This window comes from Melanaphis sacchari, unplaced genomic scaffold, assembly GCF_002803265.2.
Source record: "Melanaphis sacchari strain LSU unplaced genomic scaffold, SCAv2.0 Contig36_pilon_pilon, whole genome shotgun sequence".
NCBI lineage: Eukaryota > Metazoa > Arthropoda > Insecta > Hemiptera > Aphididae > Melanaphis > Melanaphis sacchari.
This window is the reverse complement of record NW_020271232.1, coordinates 2,167,261-2,187,434: the sequence shown is the minus strand read 5'-3', so window position 1 is coordinate 2,187,434 and position 20,174 is coordinate 2,167,261. Positions and strand designations below refer to the sequence as shown.

The window sequence follows — 20,174 nt, the reverse complement described above, 5'->3', positions numbered from 1 at the left end:
CCATATATATTTATATTACACATATATTATATAAACCAACCGTTGTCTATGGGTTCATGGCGTATTATGACAAAGATTTAAAGCAAGTGGGAGAAGGGATAAAAGCAAAAACTTAACGTTATCGATATAGTAGGTCTTTTTTGTTGTTTAATTTCACAATTAATAAAAGACAAGGAAACGAATAGAACGTTATTCAAATTAATTGAGTGCACCAACATTTTTACCCTTCAAAACTGATTAACTGTTTGTGTCCGTCAGTTATCGTATAGAAAATAGGATGACACTCATATCGAAATGTTTGCGGAACGTCACCTTCGCTATCAATCACCATCAGTTTAAACTCTCAACAGGGACAGCGTTTTATCTTATTTTTACATTATACTGTGTACATTAAACACAAAACAAAGGCATAATACAGGTATGTAGATACAGATAACCTACAATAGTGCAAATTGTATGTGTTTTAACTATTGCCTATATAGACCGATTTCCATTTAAATTAGTCAACTTCAATTCTATAAAAGTATAATAAGATCTTCGTTAGATAAATAATTAAATTTTTTATCATATTATGTAAAAACTTAACACATCAATTTTATATAAAATAATAGGTTCAAATCAAAAATTACCGATCGGAAAGTCGAAAATATTCGTACGAAAGATGAACAATTGGCATTTTATAATTAACTTTGACGAATGTATTACAAAATAACATTATATGGCAACTGAACAGTGAACACTCACAAATTATGTATTCATAATTCACAGGTTATAAAGTCGTTTGAGACATAAAAATAAACATTTGCTTTGCAAACAATTAATTGAAATAACAAATTTAAGAAAAAAAGGTAAAAGTAAAATTTACATTTTTTTAATATTTAACTTACGCAATAGTATAATTTAAAATGAACAAATAATTATAATTGATTTTAATACAATACATAAAACTGTGGAAGTAATTTCATTGAAACAAAAATTTATGTAACTGAATAAAATACACTTGATTCAGCTTTGTATACAGTGTTCAAATTAGGAGGGAACACATGAGAGCTTATCTCTAAAACTAGCTTTTGATATTAATAACCGTTCCCATACTACATTTTCCTTAAAGAACACACGGGTACGCAATCGGGCAATATAAAATATAAATGACAACGAAATATTTTTTTTTTTGTTTATTGTACCTATACGTATTTTAATCGAATTTCCTAACTATAATGATTTTTTCTATTTAATACAACTAAGAAAAAAAATTTAAAGTTTTAAGTGATTGAAAGTGTTAACATATTAATACTTAGTCAAAAATAATAAACATTAGGATTTATTTAATTTAAAATACGATGGTAGTAATTAAGGGTTTTAAATAAATATTCAGTTGGAACACTATTTTTTTGAATTTCTAATTGAGTTTCCATTTTTTTAATTTATCAATCCAAGCACTGGCTTTGTATGAAAAATTTATATTATACGTATGCTTTAAAAATAATCTAACACAGAACATTGTTTATCACACTATCTGCAGAAATAGTAAAAAGAAGGTCCCACAATAAACTATTGTTTGGTTAGGGAAAATATCTAAATGGATTTTTCGAGCGGTATATTACGAGTTGTCTTTGATATTGCTATATAGGTTTGGTTACATATTTTACGATTATCGCCCACATACCAACAACGTATCCTCAATCTTTATAGGGAATATTCAAAATTATTTACGAGTTCTCATCGTTACATAATTGTACATAATTCAAGAACAAATATAAAAAAACAATAACTTGAATTAAGTGTATTGTTATTTTATCATCATTTTTTTTTTATAAAATTATTATTATTATAAACTCAATACTTTAGATTTTAAATTAAAAATAAACCTTATATATTAAAACTAAATTAAAACTTTTTCAAGTATCATTGGCTTAAAACAATGTTTACATACAAAGATATAACCCATTTAATCTCCTTATTTTGTTAAATATTTTTATTTAAATTGTTTATTGAATTTAAGTTTACAAAAGTTATAAAAAAATGACAGTAAAAAAATTTTTAAAAAAAATCTAAATTATTTTAATTCTTGTCAAACTATTTAAAAACTTTAATTAATAACACTAAAAAATAAATAATAACATGTATTAAAAATATCTCATACAATCACTGTTATTTATTTTATTTTATTAACATGAATTTTAAAAGAATGTTTTAAATTTTAATACAGACGAATTTAATAAAAAAAATCTACAAGAACATATTAAGCAGAAAATTAATTTCAGGATAATTTTAGGGAATTAATTATAACTCTCGCAAATAATAACAAACACATACAATATATATTTTTAATAACCACATGTTATAATGAATAGTGCCTATATTATAATGCCTTATGAATCAATACCGACTTGTGTGAAAACATGCTTTAGCTTATTTCACAAATAATGGAATTGAATAGAATATATATAGGTACACGTTAATTTACATTACTATTGATAATAAACTATAATAATGATCTGGTATTCATTTGCTAAAAATTTAAGATGAAACATTACATTTTCGTTGTTTTTATATGACAGTTGAAAACTAATTATCTTAATTTATTTTGTATAGTAAATACATAATATAAATAATAAAATTATGTAAATATTCATAAAAATTCACCCATCAACTAGAAAACAAAAAAATTACCCAAGAATACCATCCAAACATATTTAAAATTTTATAAAATAAAAATTTCAAAATAATACTCTATAAGTAATAATTCCGATACATCCAATTCAATTTAAAGTTAATCCCGTTTATGAAATAAATAAAAGTGATAGATAATATACAGATGTGTTTTTAAAATTGTATGCAACGCTGAAAAATAAATTACACAATAATCTAATGTTATATATACCAAACCATTACATAGCATAAAAAAACCCTGTATACATTTCATAAATTAATAGAATTAGATTTTTATATAATAACCGTTTACGTATTATACCTAACCTAACCTAATTTATTAATAATTATAAATCGTTAATTTTTTTAAATAAAATATCATTATGTACAAATATTATAGGTACCTAGTAATAACACATAATATTTTAATTTGAGAAAAAAAATAAATAGTAACTACATTAAATTAAGAGAAGTTAATATATACTATTATTATAATATATACCTATATTTTAGCTATTCTTTAGTCCTTGTACATCAAATATAAAGTGTAACTTAATGGTCCAGCGTTGAAACCGTATACGTGAGTAGAACCCATAAATAAACTGATTATCGAGGCTGAAGACATAAATACGCGAAGATTCATATAAAAATAATAATATAATAAATAATGGTTGTCGTATTGTACATGCCTGCCATCAAAAATACACCCACAAATCTGTATTATTATTTTTGTTTTGAAAAATGTTGAGTCGGTCAAACAACAAATGTCCGTCTTTAAACGTAACGTTAACGAGTTTATTATTAAAGACAAGCCGCAGAGAGATGAAATACCATTACATTTTTGAGAATAAATGCCTTAAAAATATTAACAAAACACACATATCTCTATGTAACACGTTACATATTATACATCCATATATGTTCTTGTGTTTGGAAAAATAAATTGTTATTATTATTGTCATCTTCAAAAATCAAATTAGTCAACAATTATTAAGTACATTGAAAGAAAGAACTTAACACAACTGATACTGTTATAATAACTTATTACTTATATAGAAAGTTATGTATATATTGAAGTATAAAATATTATCTGATATGTTACAATAAAAAAAATAATTAATTAATTTAGGTCGGAAATAAATTCGCATAAAACTGTTTTTGAGTTATAAGAATGAAAGAAAAATAGTGGTAAGTATACACTATACAGTTGTAATGATTCGTAATGATTATTGTGTAGTTAGCGTTTAATAGAATTTCGAGTTGAAATTTCAGTTTTGAAATATTATCAACCCTAATAATTAATAATATGATGTCTAGAACAGATGAAAGTACATTTTCGATAGATCATTATTCATTATGAACTGTTGTGTAATCATTTAACCATAGTCACACTTGACGATGCATACGAGTGACTGCGTTTCCGACATGTAAAACTGTAAGGATTAGCACCAACACTTTTTGCATTTTGAGCTAGAAACTATCACTAAACTTGCAAAACTAAAAATGATATCCTTGATAATAGATGTAGAAAAATGATTACATAATATTTTATTTTATATAGTTACATCATATACTCTAGCTGGTATTCCAAATTTATAAATGGACCCCAAAGCAAACTAAAATACATATAACATAACTTATAAGATGGTTTAAAAGTGTTGACCTAAAAAAATACTTTGTTTTCTAAACTAAACTTAATACTCATTTCGTTTAACCTCTAACGTCCATTATTATATCATAAACCATACTATACATGTATAATCTATAAAAACGGCGGAAGACACATCCATTTGTCTATACTCTATATCGTCACTACCACTCATTACTATCCTAAATCATCAAAATCCACTAATGGGTATTTTATAAACTAGATACTAGAAATTAGAACTATGCTTGCGTACTGAGAACCTTCCCTAACGTATCAAAAGAAAGTGATATCACGACTTATCACAGTAAAATTTTACAGATAAAAGTGTCGCCAATGATTGACCCCTGTCTCAAGAATATACATATGAACATAAAATAAATAACATAATAAATAATTTTGTTGTAGTGTACTAATAAATTAATCAATATTGCCCACTATGGTTATCAATTTTAGTCATTTTAAGTTATGTCTATCTAATTTTTCCACCTAACCATATTATATATTATTAATAATGACAAATCCTTACTGAAAATTATTGGTTGCTGACATTAGCAGTAACATAATACATACACTTTGAATAAATAATTATATTATCTGAACTCAATAGTTATAACAAACAAATAATTGTAGCTTGGCGTGGCGCGTTGGCTGCTACCAGTCGCAAAATACGACTGACAGTAAGTAACGGCCACAGCTACTAGCACCCGAGATCATAGTGGTTAAAATCCTTGCCACACATACACGCGTTTACTATCAACCGTAACAATCATAAAAAAACAACCTACCGTACCAACCTTACCCCTACCACAGTTCATAACCCCTACAACAGCTATTAGCCCTAGTCGCCGAAGCTTAAGTTCAATAAAAAAAAAAAACAAATAATTTAAATAAACATAATACGATTATAAACGTGTAAAATAAATTTATTTTATTTATATTAATCTTAAAGAAAGAAGTATTTGATCATAGCCATTTAAAAAAATAAACAAAATTCCCAATTAAAAATTATATCAAAATAATTGTATTATACTCGTATAAATACTTCTGACTTGACTTATTAGATTTAATCTTATTACAAAGTTTAACCATTGAATATAGATAATATATTCTGTGTATAGTAGGAATACTTAGGTATTTTGTATAAACAAACGGTAAATTGATTATTTTTTTAACATTAGTATTGACTCTAACGTTATTATAACTTCCCTATTATTTATCAAATTGTCATTAATTATAATTTATAATTTTTCAGATCATGCATTCAAGACTCATTACCAGGAATAGCACATAGGTAACTTTCTATTTATATTAGTTACATTTTTTAGAATTTTAATTACCAAGGAAAATTATTACATGTAATTCTTTAAAAAAAAAACCAATCTCTATACATATTAGTTAATTATATATGAACACAGAATATAGACAGTACAGATAGCATAAAATTTGTATTATATATGCACTTATTATAAACTCGTGTATATAGTATTCTAATTAAAAATAAATAAATAAAATATTGTCAGAAAACGTACAATATTTCATTATTCTGGATGTTTTAGAAAGAGATAACCATATTAATCAATGCTATTCACCTTTCGACAACGTATAGACATTTCGGATAACTGCTTACGACATTCTAAAGCATAATTTATTATAGAAAAATGTACAGTTACTAATTTAAAATTTTTATACTAAAATAAAGTATAGGCAAACATTGTTTTTAATGCAATTATTACACTGCAATACACGCGTCACATTTAATTTAACTTTACTTTCCAACATATAAAGTAGGAGCATTCAATATACTTTTTCCCTTTTAATTAAAAATAATGAACTCATCAGGAACTCATATGCCAATTAACTACAACACCTATTAAATAATAATGTGAACAAAGAAAAAGAGGTGAAATCCATTATATAAATAATTCAATACAGCGATATTTCAAAAAAAAAAGCTTTTTTAATATTTTTCCAAGCTGAAATGTTGAAAAAAAACAAATAAAACCTATAAACATTAAATTAACAATGATTTATCGCACAATAACGGAGAGACTATGACGTACAAATCAATAGATAATATTTGCATACTATATAGAATAAAATCAATTTTTAATGCTCGATATTACACAATTTTAAACCTTGACTATATAAAAATACAACTTAAATATTTCTTTGAGTAATTGTTTATAAAACTATAAAAATTCAAAAAAATAATGTATACAAAAATAACAATATAATATTTTTATTTATATTTTACAGAGTTTTTAGAAAAACTGCCCAAAACAACAAGCTATGTTTATATTTGGGTAATAGAGACGTAGTGGTGTCCAACAATTCATCCACAAAAATACATGGGATCGTATTAGTGGAACCAGATTTATTGAGGGATACAAAGAAAAAGGTATACGTATAAAAGTATTATTTTATTAATGTATATATTTAATTACAAAAAGTAACTAAATATTTTTCATGAAATCATTAAAGCAAACAATTTCATATTTCAGCGTAAAAATAATACATTTTATTTATCATTAATTAAGTTTTTACACTTGGATAATATATTCAATTATATACTTTGACTATACATAAAAGTTATAATGTTTGTAACGAATGATTAAAAAGTATAATAAAAATCACACTTATTATAAATCTCCATAAAATATATTCTCTACGTTGAAAATATAATCATATTTATATTATTATTTTATTATGGTTGTCATTTAAAGTTATTCTTCTAAAACATTTACTTCTTTAAAGTTTTGACGATAAACTTTCATATAGGCTACTACAAACTTTATACTTCATGATTCTTAATATTATAAAAAAATATTTTTACATATATAAGGCAAATCGTTTACTCGGAGATGAATCATAAACATTTTTCACATCAATAACATAATATACGTTAGTTAAGTGGAGGTAAATAAATAAATATCAGTCAAGTATAATATAAAACTATGATAAATCCTCATTTCATTAAAAAAAAAAATAAATAAAATTATCATATAAATGTTTTCAAAAAAATGCTTAAGTAAACGTTTAGTATGTTATTATAAATATAAATAGTGTATGTTTACTGAGTCATGAACGGGAAATATACGCTAGGTTGGGTTGCTATGGTAGCAATGATCAATCCTAGGATAATTAATAAGTATTACTACAGTTACCTACCATCATTTAATTAAGTATTTTTAACAGTTACTGTAACAAGTGCTGTTTAAAATAATATAGTTGATAGGAACGTATATGTATGTAAAGGATGTGTTAAGTGCAAACTGGAGTTTATATAATATACCATTGAAAAACACTCCTTTACGACTTCACATACACTGTACAATACTGTTGAACGCATAGGATGAATTATTTTTAAGACCAACGAGACCTACACTGGCGTTAAAAGCATTTCAACGCAGTCATGCTGAGTTTTACAGTATTATTATTGCTCTTATTACTTCTCGATTTTTTGCGTCTTTAATGGATTTTAAATGGGCACCATCGACAAAACACAACAGAACGATAGTATTTAACAGAAGAATAATTTTAACACAAAGACATTTGTGTATGGATGACATGTCATGTGTATTAAATTTTAATCATTAATTAGATAACTAAACCATTAAAAAATAATAAATACGGATAACATATTTTATGCAGATCTATAAATAAATGACTATACAAAATTATCTAACAAACTTTGATGAATTCACAACAAAACAGTTTTAAAAGATAAATAGAACACGATCTAAGCAACTTATTTTTAAGAATAATATTACATAGTACATGATATTATTAATTATCATTACTAAAAACCGTAGTCTCAAATAATATTAAAAAATTTCACCACAATTAAAATTTTAAACGTTCTAAAAACAAAATGATATGTAGTAAATTTTTATTTTATGCAATTCAATTCATAAAGGTATTTGGGCAAATAACATTAACTTTCCGATATGGAAGAGAAGACGAGGAAGTAATGGGATTGAAATTCTGTAACGAAGCAATCATGTGTTTAGCACAAATTTATCCACCTCACGAAAATGCACAACGTGAACAAAACACACCATTACAGGTATAACTATTGATTATGTTACGTATATCAATCTAAAATTAAAGTATTAAACTTAAATATTATATTTTATAAATGCTTCAATAATAACTTTCTGAAATTTATTAATAATCTATAAGAATAATTTATTATTATAAGTAAAAATAACAGTAGTAATATTTTATTTTAAAAATAAAATATAATAAATCAAACACGATTTAAATCATACTCAGATTTAATTAATTATGGTTAAATAAATAATTTCTAATTTAATTTTTTTAGCAAAAAGTAAATGTTCGAGAAATAAATTTTAAATATTAAATTAATTCCTAAATTTAACCATAATAAAAAGGTAAGAAATCTCATAAAAAGTTAACAAAAGTAAAATCCTATATTCATAATTAATATGCATGTAATATTATTTTAAAAAATTTTAAAAATGTAATCATCTTTATTTATCATATAAATTATTTATGGTAGCAAATTTCAATCATACAATGTAGATACAAAATATGTACCTTTTATTCAATAAATCTTTATTTGAAAAATAAATAGCTAGATAAATGTTAAAATATTTTGAAATACTTTTAATACACCAATATACCCACCTATTGTTCGTTAATACATAATCTATACATAGTAGTATGTTAATAATCAATGTACAATATGTTTTTAAATTAAAACACTACATATTATTGAATAGATATGTGTGTGTGTGTTATATAACAAATATAAATAAATAAACAATAAGTAAATCATAAAAAAATTGATTTAACATTATTTAATATTTTATTATATTAAAGTTAATAATAGTAATTATTATAAACTAATTATGTTAAAAAAATAATAAAGAATAGAGTCCCATTCCATTAATTCAAATAATCAATATAGTATAATAGGATTGGTAAATTGGGTCCCGCTAAACAAGGTACTAGGTAAGCTGAGTCCCGGAAAAAAATGTTAGCAGGTTCAACAATTTTATTAATATCTAATAAACTTTATTAGAAGTCAAATTGTATAATTATGGTATAAATTAAAATATGTGTTTTTTATATTATATCTTATATAAATATATAAAATAAATAATGGTATATATAAATTAAAAAATAAATCTATTTTCTATAATTATAACTCAATTAAAATATGTGTTTTTATAATATTATATTCTCGGCAAAAATTTAGATGATAAGGATTTAATAAACTCAAATTGATATATCACATTAATAGTGTATTTTTTCATTTATTCCTTTAATTTTAGTTCTTTATCAAACGTACTTTTCTTTTTTTATCTTGTTTCATAATTTTACTTGTGTTTTTAACTGTACTTCTAATAGTTCGTCAATAAGATTAAAAATATTAGGATGAAGACTGTAAAAGCATCGGTTTAATCGATAGTAATATGATTCGTAACCATTTATTGTACGCACGATGGTAACTACAAATTCAGACCAAATATTTGAGGGAAATATAATATCAGGTAAAATATAAATGTCTAGTATGAGTATAAAACTGCAAAATAACTATATTTTCTTGTCATTTAGTTGTATGGTCATTAAATCTTCTATAAAACATTCGCTAACTTCTTCAGGTCTTAGAAATGGCAAACCAAAAAAATAATTTAAAAAATTGCTTTTTTCTATGTTTAAAATTTTGTATGAGTTTACTAAACCGAGAGCTTGAATCTTTTTTCTAACAATTTTGTCCTAAATTAAAACAACATATTTTTATATCGATTTCAGGCCAGACAAACTTTACAGTTTATATTGATAGCTATTTCAAAGTCTACAAATACTACATCAAGAGAAAATGTTAATTGATATTGCGCACAACTATTTATAATAATATGTTCAAATAAAAGTACGTACGTTTCTGTTTCATTAAGAAAAAAAACAAACGAAATAAAAGATTCTCCAATAAGGCCGTGAATGATGAAAAATCGATAAAAAAATTTTGGACAACTTCTAAAAGTACTATCGACAAATATTGTACTGATGTTGCATAACACTTCTAGATTACTTTTTGTTTAAAACCCAATGATACTATGATTGTTATCAAAAACTAATATGATTTCATTTATAGCAATACTCGTATGCGTTTCTGTTATGTTTTTTGGAAAGTTTAAATAAACAGATAAACGCACATTTTTTGTATTTCTTTTTATTAAAGAAGTGTCGTTTTAAGTTTAACTATTTATATCAAAGATTTAATTCTTTGCAAATAACTTTTTATGACAACACCGATATCTCTTCTGCCACTTCTCTCTTGAGATTATTACTTAGTTTTTGCCAGTTAATATCTTATTCACTAGGTTTATTGTGATTGTGATGATTAAAAATTTCAGTATTAACACCATAATGAGTTTAAAAAAACACTTGCATGTACTTTTACAGCAAATGTGTTTATGTACTTCATTATTCAACATATTGAGATACTTAAATTTGTGACTATATTTTACAGTCATAACATTGTTTTTTTCGCTTTCCGTGATTTCCATTTTCCAAAATTTAAGAAAAGCACAATAACTATATAAGACACAATATAGTCATAAGTCAACGTACAGAACGCCACTAAAATATAGTTGAATACCCCAGATATCGTACGTGTGTCTGAGTATAATCATTATCAAAATCGATGATAACTGATACATAATACGACAAACGTAATTGTACGAATATAGACGCTCGTGTATACGTATCATAAAAGGCCAGTGTAATGAAATCCGCGATAAGAAGAGCTGGAAAACACACTATCACTATTATTAATATTTGTTTGTAATGTTAATTTATCTATCAATGTATAAAAATGTAGAATGTAAATTATTGTTCTATATGCTCCCGGCCCGAAAGCCTAGATAGGTAAATAGGTTTTTAGCAGGGACTCAACTTACCTACTACCCTTTTTTTATACATAGGACTCAATTTAACACTTTTAAAATATACATAAATTTTCACGAACCCAATTTACTTAACCCCATATATATTTCATACCGTTATCAGAATTTTAATTAATCAAATTAAAACATCTAACGAAAAATGTTCAAACATAAAAATTCTATTAAAATACAAATTTTTGTTTTTATTTACCAAGGAAATGCTAATACAAAGACTGGGAAGTAATGCTCATGCGTTTTCAATGGAAATAACTCATTTAGCTCCACCTAGCGTCCAGTTAGTTCCTGCCAAAGAATACAACGGTGCTCCAATAGGAACTAGTTACGATATACGAGTATATATAGGTATGGACAAATATCTTTATTAGTATTATTTGGTATACATTGAATTATATGTGCATAGTTTACTTAGGTACTATACACAGTTCATTAACTTGTGTATTGTATAAACGATTTTATATGTTTTATTAAGATCAAAATATATTTTAACAACGTAATTATTATTAAACAAGTTCTGTCATACATTGCAAATTTGCAAACCTCATTATTAAATTACTTTAATAGTTAATAGAACGATTATAAACTAATACGTAAAAAATGTTATTACATAAACTAAAATTATTTTCTTAACAAAATGATAGAAATTAATTTTATATAAGTTTATAATAAATTTTAAGTTTCTTAAATGTTAATGTTTTCTCGCAAACAAATATATAGTGATAGACGCGTTTATTGAATATTATATAATATCATTATAATAAATTATGGTTGCAAAAACGCTTATTTTAATACATAAATAGTAGGTAAAATTATCATGCATGATATTATCGTGTATGCAATGGCACATCATTCATTATAATTCCAAATCTCAAAGGAAGTTTACATAATTATATTCAAATTACGTAGATCAAACCCTAAAGATGTTATACGATATTTCTAGTTCAATTAATTATAAGTTTAATAAATATCAAAGAAAATGATATAATTTTACGGATAAAACATGAATATTTTCAAAATGAAAAATGTTAGTTCTGAGAAAACAAAGAGCACTCACTATCCTACTGAAGGGTTTTTTATATAATATCTCAGTACACAAACAAATAAGTTAAACCAATGTAAAATTAATCTAACATAAAACACATATTATATAATATCGATGATACGTATGTATGTATATGTTGTCTTAATTCAAATTAAAATATAAAACCCTTGTACATTGAAACACCCCAAATATTAACTTAAATGTACCTACTGCACAAAAATTAACAATTTTATTCTACTTATAAAAATATAGCCGAAAGAGCAGACGAAAAACTACAACGAAAAAATATCGTAAAAATGGGTATCAAAGTAGTTCAAATGGCTTCAGCACCACCACCACCCACACCTACGCCTAGATCAGAGCAGCCAAAAGGTTGGCGTCAAAGAGGACCACAAGCTACTTCAGAGAAACCCTTTTTACTTAGCGACGGTAAAGTTACCTTAGAGGCGAACCTAGACAAAGCTATTTATACACACGGTGATCCAATTCACGTGAATATCAGCGTGAAGAACACAAGTAAAAAGGCCGTTAGAAGAATAAAGGTAAAAGTTTTAAGTTAAACAATTGAGAAGTTCCCTTATACTTTCATCAAAATATATAGATAGTTCCACCCGAATGCATTTTATTTTCTTATAACCAATTTAATTAAAAAATTTTTAAAAATTTAGACAATAACACCAAGAAAATAATTTATAATTATATTCCAATATAGCTATGATTTTAACATCTGTGAAAAATTCCCTTTTTCACTGATAAAATATACCAAATGAAATTCAAGTTTTAACCCAGTATCAATATTATCTATCAAAAATATAACTAAAAATAAATATCTAGAAGAGAGTAAAAATATCATAGAAGTACATTTTCATGGCAACATTAGTCTACCTTCTATAATAAGAAATACTAAAAAAAACAACTTAAGAACTATAATAACTAGATGGTTAAGATAATAAAAAAAATATAAACTTTTAAATTGATCAGAAAACTAGACCAAAACAATTTTAATAAAATTTTAAAAAACAATACTTAAATATCAGAAATTATAAGGATAAACAAAGAATAAGAAAAAACACACGTCTCTTCTTAATCTCTTTTAGTCAAAAATAATGTGTTGTTATTATAGCATAATATGGATAATGTACCGAATGTATAAATATTAGGTACTGATTACTTTACACCCGATATCAGCCGATTCAACACCGTCAAATTTGTCCAAACTTTCTGGTACATTTATCAGCCAAATTTCTGGTCCCACTAAATCCGGCATCGCCCAAACATACGTCTGATTAATATTTTGTAATATATGTCATTCGTGGTTTATTGATTATTTGTAGTTCAGTAGTTGTAAAAAATGAACGTAATCAAACAACTTTATTTTTTAAAAACTAGTAGTGTTCTAAAGTATTTACTGTTTACCGACTAAGTAGAAAGACAATGATGGGTGAACAGAATATTTGAAGAAATAAAAAAATGTGAATTTAACATACTTTTTCCACAACTTTTAAAACAACCAATTAAATTTTTAGAGTATATAAAAGTATATTTTGAATTGAGGACAACACACAGAATAATTTCGGTTTCAAACGGCCGATAAAAACAAATAACATTAATTTACGTATACAGCCGAATTATGCTGATATAGTGTGGCCATCTAAATAGGGTCAATATGTTCAGACGTATACAGCCAAATTAAGCCGATATCGGGTGTAGTGTTACTAGTGCCTTACACTTAGCTACAGATTTTTAAAGAATGACGTCAATTTTAATATCTTACTACAGAAATGTAGAATTACTAATAAAAAAATACAATCATATTATATGATATCAGCTAGTTAACACCGAAATTAATGGACTAACAATTTTATATACATTTATAGGTATTCATCGTTCAACATGTCGATGTGTGCATGTTCAGCAACGGTAAATTCAAGAACACAGTGGCATCAGATGAATGTACAGATGTACCGATACCCGGGAATGGTGGTTCACTCGAAAAAGAATACCTACTGCATCCTATCAAAGCAAGAACAAAAAATTGGATAGCATTAGAGGACTCACTGGGATCTACTGCAAATAAGTCGGAAGGCACGTTGTCCAGTACAGTGGTTTGCGTATCGCCAGAGGACAGAAACGTGTTTGCTATTTACGTCACGTATTACGTAAAAGTTAAGCTTTTAATAGGTGCCATGGGCGGTCAGATGTCACTAAAATTACCGTTTACATTGATGCACACACCGTCAAACACTTACCCGACAGGTAAACTATTTTTTAGATAACCTACTTATAATAATCGATAATATCCAAAAATTAAATATTTACAATCTACTATAGGTACCTATTCTATATGACAATATTGTATATAAAATTATTTTTTTCACGGGAAGATCCAAAAACAGTTATAATTTAGCCTATAATCATTGCTTATCAATGACACAGCTAAAAAGAGTAGTAGAACCCTCAAGATACGGCCATGACTTAATCAATTTTATATGTTTCCATATAAATTATTTATATATCTATTATTTTTATGTATGTGACATAGAATGCAAGGATGCTTCATGCGGGTCATTGGGGCCCTGTCTAATGGTGGACACTAAAGAAGCACCCATGACATCAGAAGAACAGTGCACCAATAACTTAGCGCTCTGAGGATTAATCCAATCGGCCGATAATCGAGATATTCGTTCGACACCTACAATAGCCACGGCCGATCAAAATGCCGAAGATCTTCATGAAGACAACCGATTTAAATTTAAAAGAATCTTATGTTGTTTTAATAACAACAGATAGTGTTAGGGGGACCAACTAAAAAAAAGTCTTATTGTTATTTTTGTGAAACATTTTTATACTAAATAAAATAGATTGTAAATAGTAGATACTTTTATTCGATTACATTAAAACTATGTTAAATAATAGTAAAAATTTAATTAGCAAAAAATAAAAAAATAACCAAATTCAATATTAACCATAAATAATTGACAGTTTTCAGAATATGTCTTCTTTATAATATCGACTGAGATTGTTAATTTGAATAATACAATCTCTTAAAATTAAAGAACATATTACCTATAACCAGGCTGATATCTTGCAGGGTAGAGTATTTTTATGATTTAAGAACTGTACAGTATTATTCTAGACAAGCCATATTCTAAAATCCAATGGAGCTCAATAATCTATTTAATGCTTCTGTTAAAATGATTTTTTCGATACACAGTTGTGTTTAAGCAAATGCAAATAAGCACAACATCAATAATCATTTAAAAATTAAAAATACTAAGTACACTTTTAAGCCACACACTAGAGAAATTATAAACACTAAACTTTTTATGTATACTATTTGTTTTGGAAACTAATTTTGCATTTATCTATATATATATATGTACATAAAAACTTAAATAAAGTAATTTCAGAATGATTATGATCAGTTTTCGAAAAATCGTCAGAAGAGAATAACGTAATTTTACTTTCAAATGCTTCAACCAATTGTGTATTAAATACAAAGTCTTTTGTAGGCATTTCTTAAATTAACTAAAACATAATATGCTAAGGACGATTTTTTTCGCTATAAATTGGTTAAAAAAATATAGATACTTATTAATTTTATTTATATCAATGTAAAAAAATAGCGTTTTTGATATTAATCTCCCAAAAAAAAATCTTAAAGATAATAAATTAAAAAATTGACATATTTCAATTTTTGGAGAAGTTTTAATCAAAAATGTGAGAAAGTCGATCTAAAGTAGACTTGATGACAAATTCATATCTATTTTCATAATTCTTATCACTTCATTATATCTATCGGTACGTTGGAAATAGAATACGTCTATAATCCTATGTTACATGTGTATTAAACAAAGACAGAAAACCGTAGTTTCCCTTAAAGCAATAAAATTAAGTGTACAGTCCGAAATTTAAAAAAAAATAGGAACTACCTGACAGCGCGAAAATGTTTATGAAACTGAAACAATGAAATCAGAATGAAAATTGCAAGTGATAACTTGTGAAACTAAAAATTAAAACAGTTACACGAAATCCAGTGTGTGATTTAACCAACAATAGTATCGGACGATTTAACGCAATTATAGTTTCTTGTCTCATGTTAATTATTTTTCTAGTGTACAGTTCGCCTAAGGTTTTAGGTATAATAATTTCAGTTTGATTGAATTCATTAGTTAAATTTCATATGTAGATAAGTAGATATGTTGTCTAAACAAATAAATAAAATACTTTATTTTTGTTCATAAAAACCTTTAAAAAACAGTTCAATCCATAAGAAGTTATGCATTGATGATTATTGATTAATATCATAATATATTATATAAAATGATAATTTTCATAAACTAGGTATAATTTTTCTAAAAAATATGAGATATTAACACAACAATTACCAGAACTTTATATCATTCAGAAAACTCAAATTAAGAAAACTATTTGGATATGTCTGTAATGCCCTAAATGGACTAAATACAAGAAAAATGGTAGATATATATTATATAATACATTCAATACAAGATTCATCTTAAAAAATTTATAAAAAAAAATAATAATGATTAAAGTAGGTATCATTGCAAAAACTGTATACTTCAGTGCTGGGCATCCATGTGGTGTAACATATACACTTCAGATCATAAAAGCAATGCCATTCATAAAAATGAAAATTATGTATGTTTTATTTAGTTGGTTAATATCTTGATCCATATTTTTATCAGAGAACTAATTTCATAAAAACTTATCAACACATTAACTTAAAGCAATTTAAATTTGTTTAACGCCAAGCTTAGGAGATTAAAAATTCCATTTTTTATCTATTAAGTGTCAATTTATTTAAATCCTATTAAACAAAATCATATTAATGTAATTTTAAACTAACTATTAATATATCAAATACATACATTACAATATATATATATGAACAATTTATCAAAACAAGATAATATAGGTACTTTAGAACATTTACATTAATAAATTCTTGCGTTATTATTATTTAAGTTTAACTCCTTCAAAAACATTTAAATTATACCTTTTAATTTATTTCAAACAAAAAATGTCTACAGATTTCTCAAAAAAACATTAAAAACCTATTTTCAAATAAATATTCTACTAGATTTATCTTAAGAAACTCATACAATCAAATAAAGCATTGTGACATTTTAAAAAGTTTAATACATACTTAAGAATCTTTTCAGATAATATACATATTGTAATTGCGATCATGAAATTAGGGAAACTAAAGTTTCATATATCTGGAAATGAATTCAATGAATACATCATGTATTTTCTCCGTAAATAGTTAGTAATATAATGTTATTAATAATAAAATAATTTTTTTTTTTTTTGTCAAATAATTATAGCCATAAGTTTTCAATAAAAATAAATTAAGTATAAAATTGTGGATGTCTAAAGAAAATACTCATGTATAATTGGTAAAATAATTTAAATAACTCTAAAGATATTAATTAAAATTTTGATTTATAACCTTAAAATGATTTCAACGTTAATAATTTAGTATATTGTTACTAAACTGTAAATAAATAAAATTGTTGATGCTTAATCATTGTTATAATTAGATATATTGTACTCATAATCATTATTAAGCATAAGATTCTAAGGTTTAAAAGTTAATAAATATTGTGTCAAAATATCTAAACAATAATGTTGTCACAATGAAAGTGTCTTAGATTAACTCATACATAAGTTTCAAATACCCAAATACATTTTGCAATAGTTTTATATAATCAACAAAATTTGTAAAATGTATTAATTTAACTATTTAAGCCAATGTACATATCAGATTTTATACATGCTATGTAAGTACTAAATGTATATTTTTAATGACATAATTAAAAGGTCAAGTCTCACATATAGCGATTAAATGTTTAAAAAAAAATGTGGGTACAAATAATTTTAATGAAAAACTAATATAAACTATGTTCATATAACGTAATTAATATTACTAATAAAATGATAATAATTTTTCATCAAAATTTATAAATTATTTTAAATACATTTGTAATTCCAACAAACACAGAATCATGTTATTCTGAACATTTAATTATATAATAACAAAACTATAATAAATCTTTTAATTTTGGGACTATTTAATATTATTTAAACGGTATGTGCATTAAAGAGACTAAACCTTTTAAAACACATACATTAAATTTGTTTATAAATATAATATAATTGTGTTTAAATATAAAGATTTGTACACGCACTTATAAACAATATTTTGTATTTTCTTTTCCAATGTCTTTTTAAAATAATTAAATCAAGTTCCTAATCATTAAATTTAGTAACCTAGAATAATTGTTAAAAATTATTTATATTTTATTCAAAATCCTGGGTGAATTTACACAATCACAACAACTATAAAAAATGGATGGCGAGGTTAACATTTTGTCAAGATCTTTGAATATGGACATATCCAAACCTCATTTTATAACATGAAAAATAAAACTTAAAAAAAAAACTCTAAATTATTCAATGAACATTATACTAAGATTAATACATGTTAACAGAATTGATATACATAAAAATTTTAAAAAACTTTGTTAACAAAAAGTTTATGTAGAACCTAATAATTAGGAAATTTAAACATCAGTTAAACTACTAACATATTATAACCTAAGAAAAATTACTTCCTACCTGATGATATTACAAATATTTTTCAAAACTTTATAGTAATAATAAAATAAAATCTTAACTATAGAAGTTAAAATTTAATGTCTTAACTGTCTTAAATCTTATATGCAATTAATTTTAATAAATACAACTAAAAAATACATTAAATTGCCTATAATATTAAAATACTTGCAAACTTAACATTGGTTATAATTTATAATTATGGTCATTACTTATTACTATTTTAAAACTAATATCCTAATGGTTTTAAATTCTCTACTTTGACAAAATTTAAATATATTGATAAGACATTAAAATGAATTATCTATTTTATTATACTTGTATACAAATTTTTGTACTAAATCGTAAAAATATATTGAATTTTATTACCTAATTAAATGATTAAATTTAATAAACACGTATTTAATTATATTAAAATATTCATACATGAACTGAAAATTGATAAAGAACCAAATTGATTTCAACTTAATATAATTTTAAAAAACAAGTGCTTACCGTGAAAATCAAATCTTTGACCACCTCGTACAACATATTTTGATTGATTGGAAGAATCATTTTGATCTGTCACCTTAATCAAAATGTATTTATAACGACCTCTGTCATCAATATCTACGTTTGGGATTTTCTCTAATGCAGAAGATGACATTGTACGTATGATTAACTGAAAAATATTTAATTACGTAAATATAACATTTTTATTAAATAAATAAAAATAAAAGAATAAAAGTGTTTCACAACACTTTTAATTACATTATAAATTAACAATCAAAATCACTTCTATTAAATATCAAATACAACAAATTATACTTAAGTTTTCAGTATTCATACATATTTTTTTTTTCCTTGAAACAAGCACCATATCATTAATTTTACATATTATAAAATATTTATGATATATTCATATTATATGATTCGTAAATTATAATTATTTTTATTACCCATGTTATTTATTTATATTAAAGCTTGCTCAACAGATAAAACTTATATAGTATTAGATTTTATGAATAAATTTATAGACTTAGGAAAATGTATTATGTATACACATCATAGGTTAATGGCGGGAAAAAAAGTTAGTATTCCATCTATCTAGTTAACCATTGTCATTTAAATAAATAATTATTTTTAACAAAACATTCTTGCTTGATATTTTTCAACTATTATTTATATTATTACTCACTAAACTAACTTTTAAGTTAGTATAATTTATGAATTATAATATATGTTTTGTATCTTAATGTTTTAATAAGTCACTTGTCTT

General features: G+C 24.5%; 2 protein-coding genes across 2 annotated transcripts in view; one reads left to right on the top strand and one right to left on the bottom strand.

Annotated features, from left to right (window-relative positions):
• The window catches only part of LOC112597051 (arrestin homolog), a 102,461-nt gene extending 86,849 nt beyond the window's left edge, over positions 1 to 15,612 (top strand). Inside the window, exons 3-9 of the mRNA XM_025342960.1 lie at positions 5,553 to 5,591; positions 6,557 to 6,698; positions 8,217 to 8,366; positions 11,430 to 11,577; positions 12,527 to 12,816; positions 14,152 to 14,530; positions 14,817 to 15,612. Coding sequence (XP_025198745.1) covers positions 5,553 to 5,591; positions 6,557 to 6,698; positions 8,217 to 8,366; positions 11,430 to 11,577; positions 12,527 to 12,816; positions 14,152 to 14,530; positions 14,817 to 14,923 — 1,255 coding nt within the window. The 3' untranslated portion in view covers positions 14,924 to 15,612. The remainder of the gene's footprint in view (positions 1 to 5,552; positions 5,592 to 6,556; positions 6,699 to 8,216; positions 8,367 to 11,429; positions 11,578 to 12,526; positions 12,817 to 14,151; positions 14,531 to 14,816) is intronic.
• LOC112597053 (14 kDa phosphohistidine phosphatase) overlaps positions 1 to 20,174 on the bottom strand; it is a 162,673-nt gene that overhangs the window by 142,192 nt on the left and 307 nt on the right. Inside the window, exon 2 of the mRNA XM_025342961.1 lies at positions 19,412 to 19,577. Coding sequence (XP_025198746.1) covers positions 19,412 to 19,577 — 166 coding nt within the window. The remainder of the gene's footprint in view (positions 1 to 19,411; positions 19,578 to 20,174) is intronic.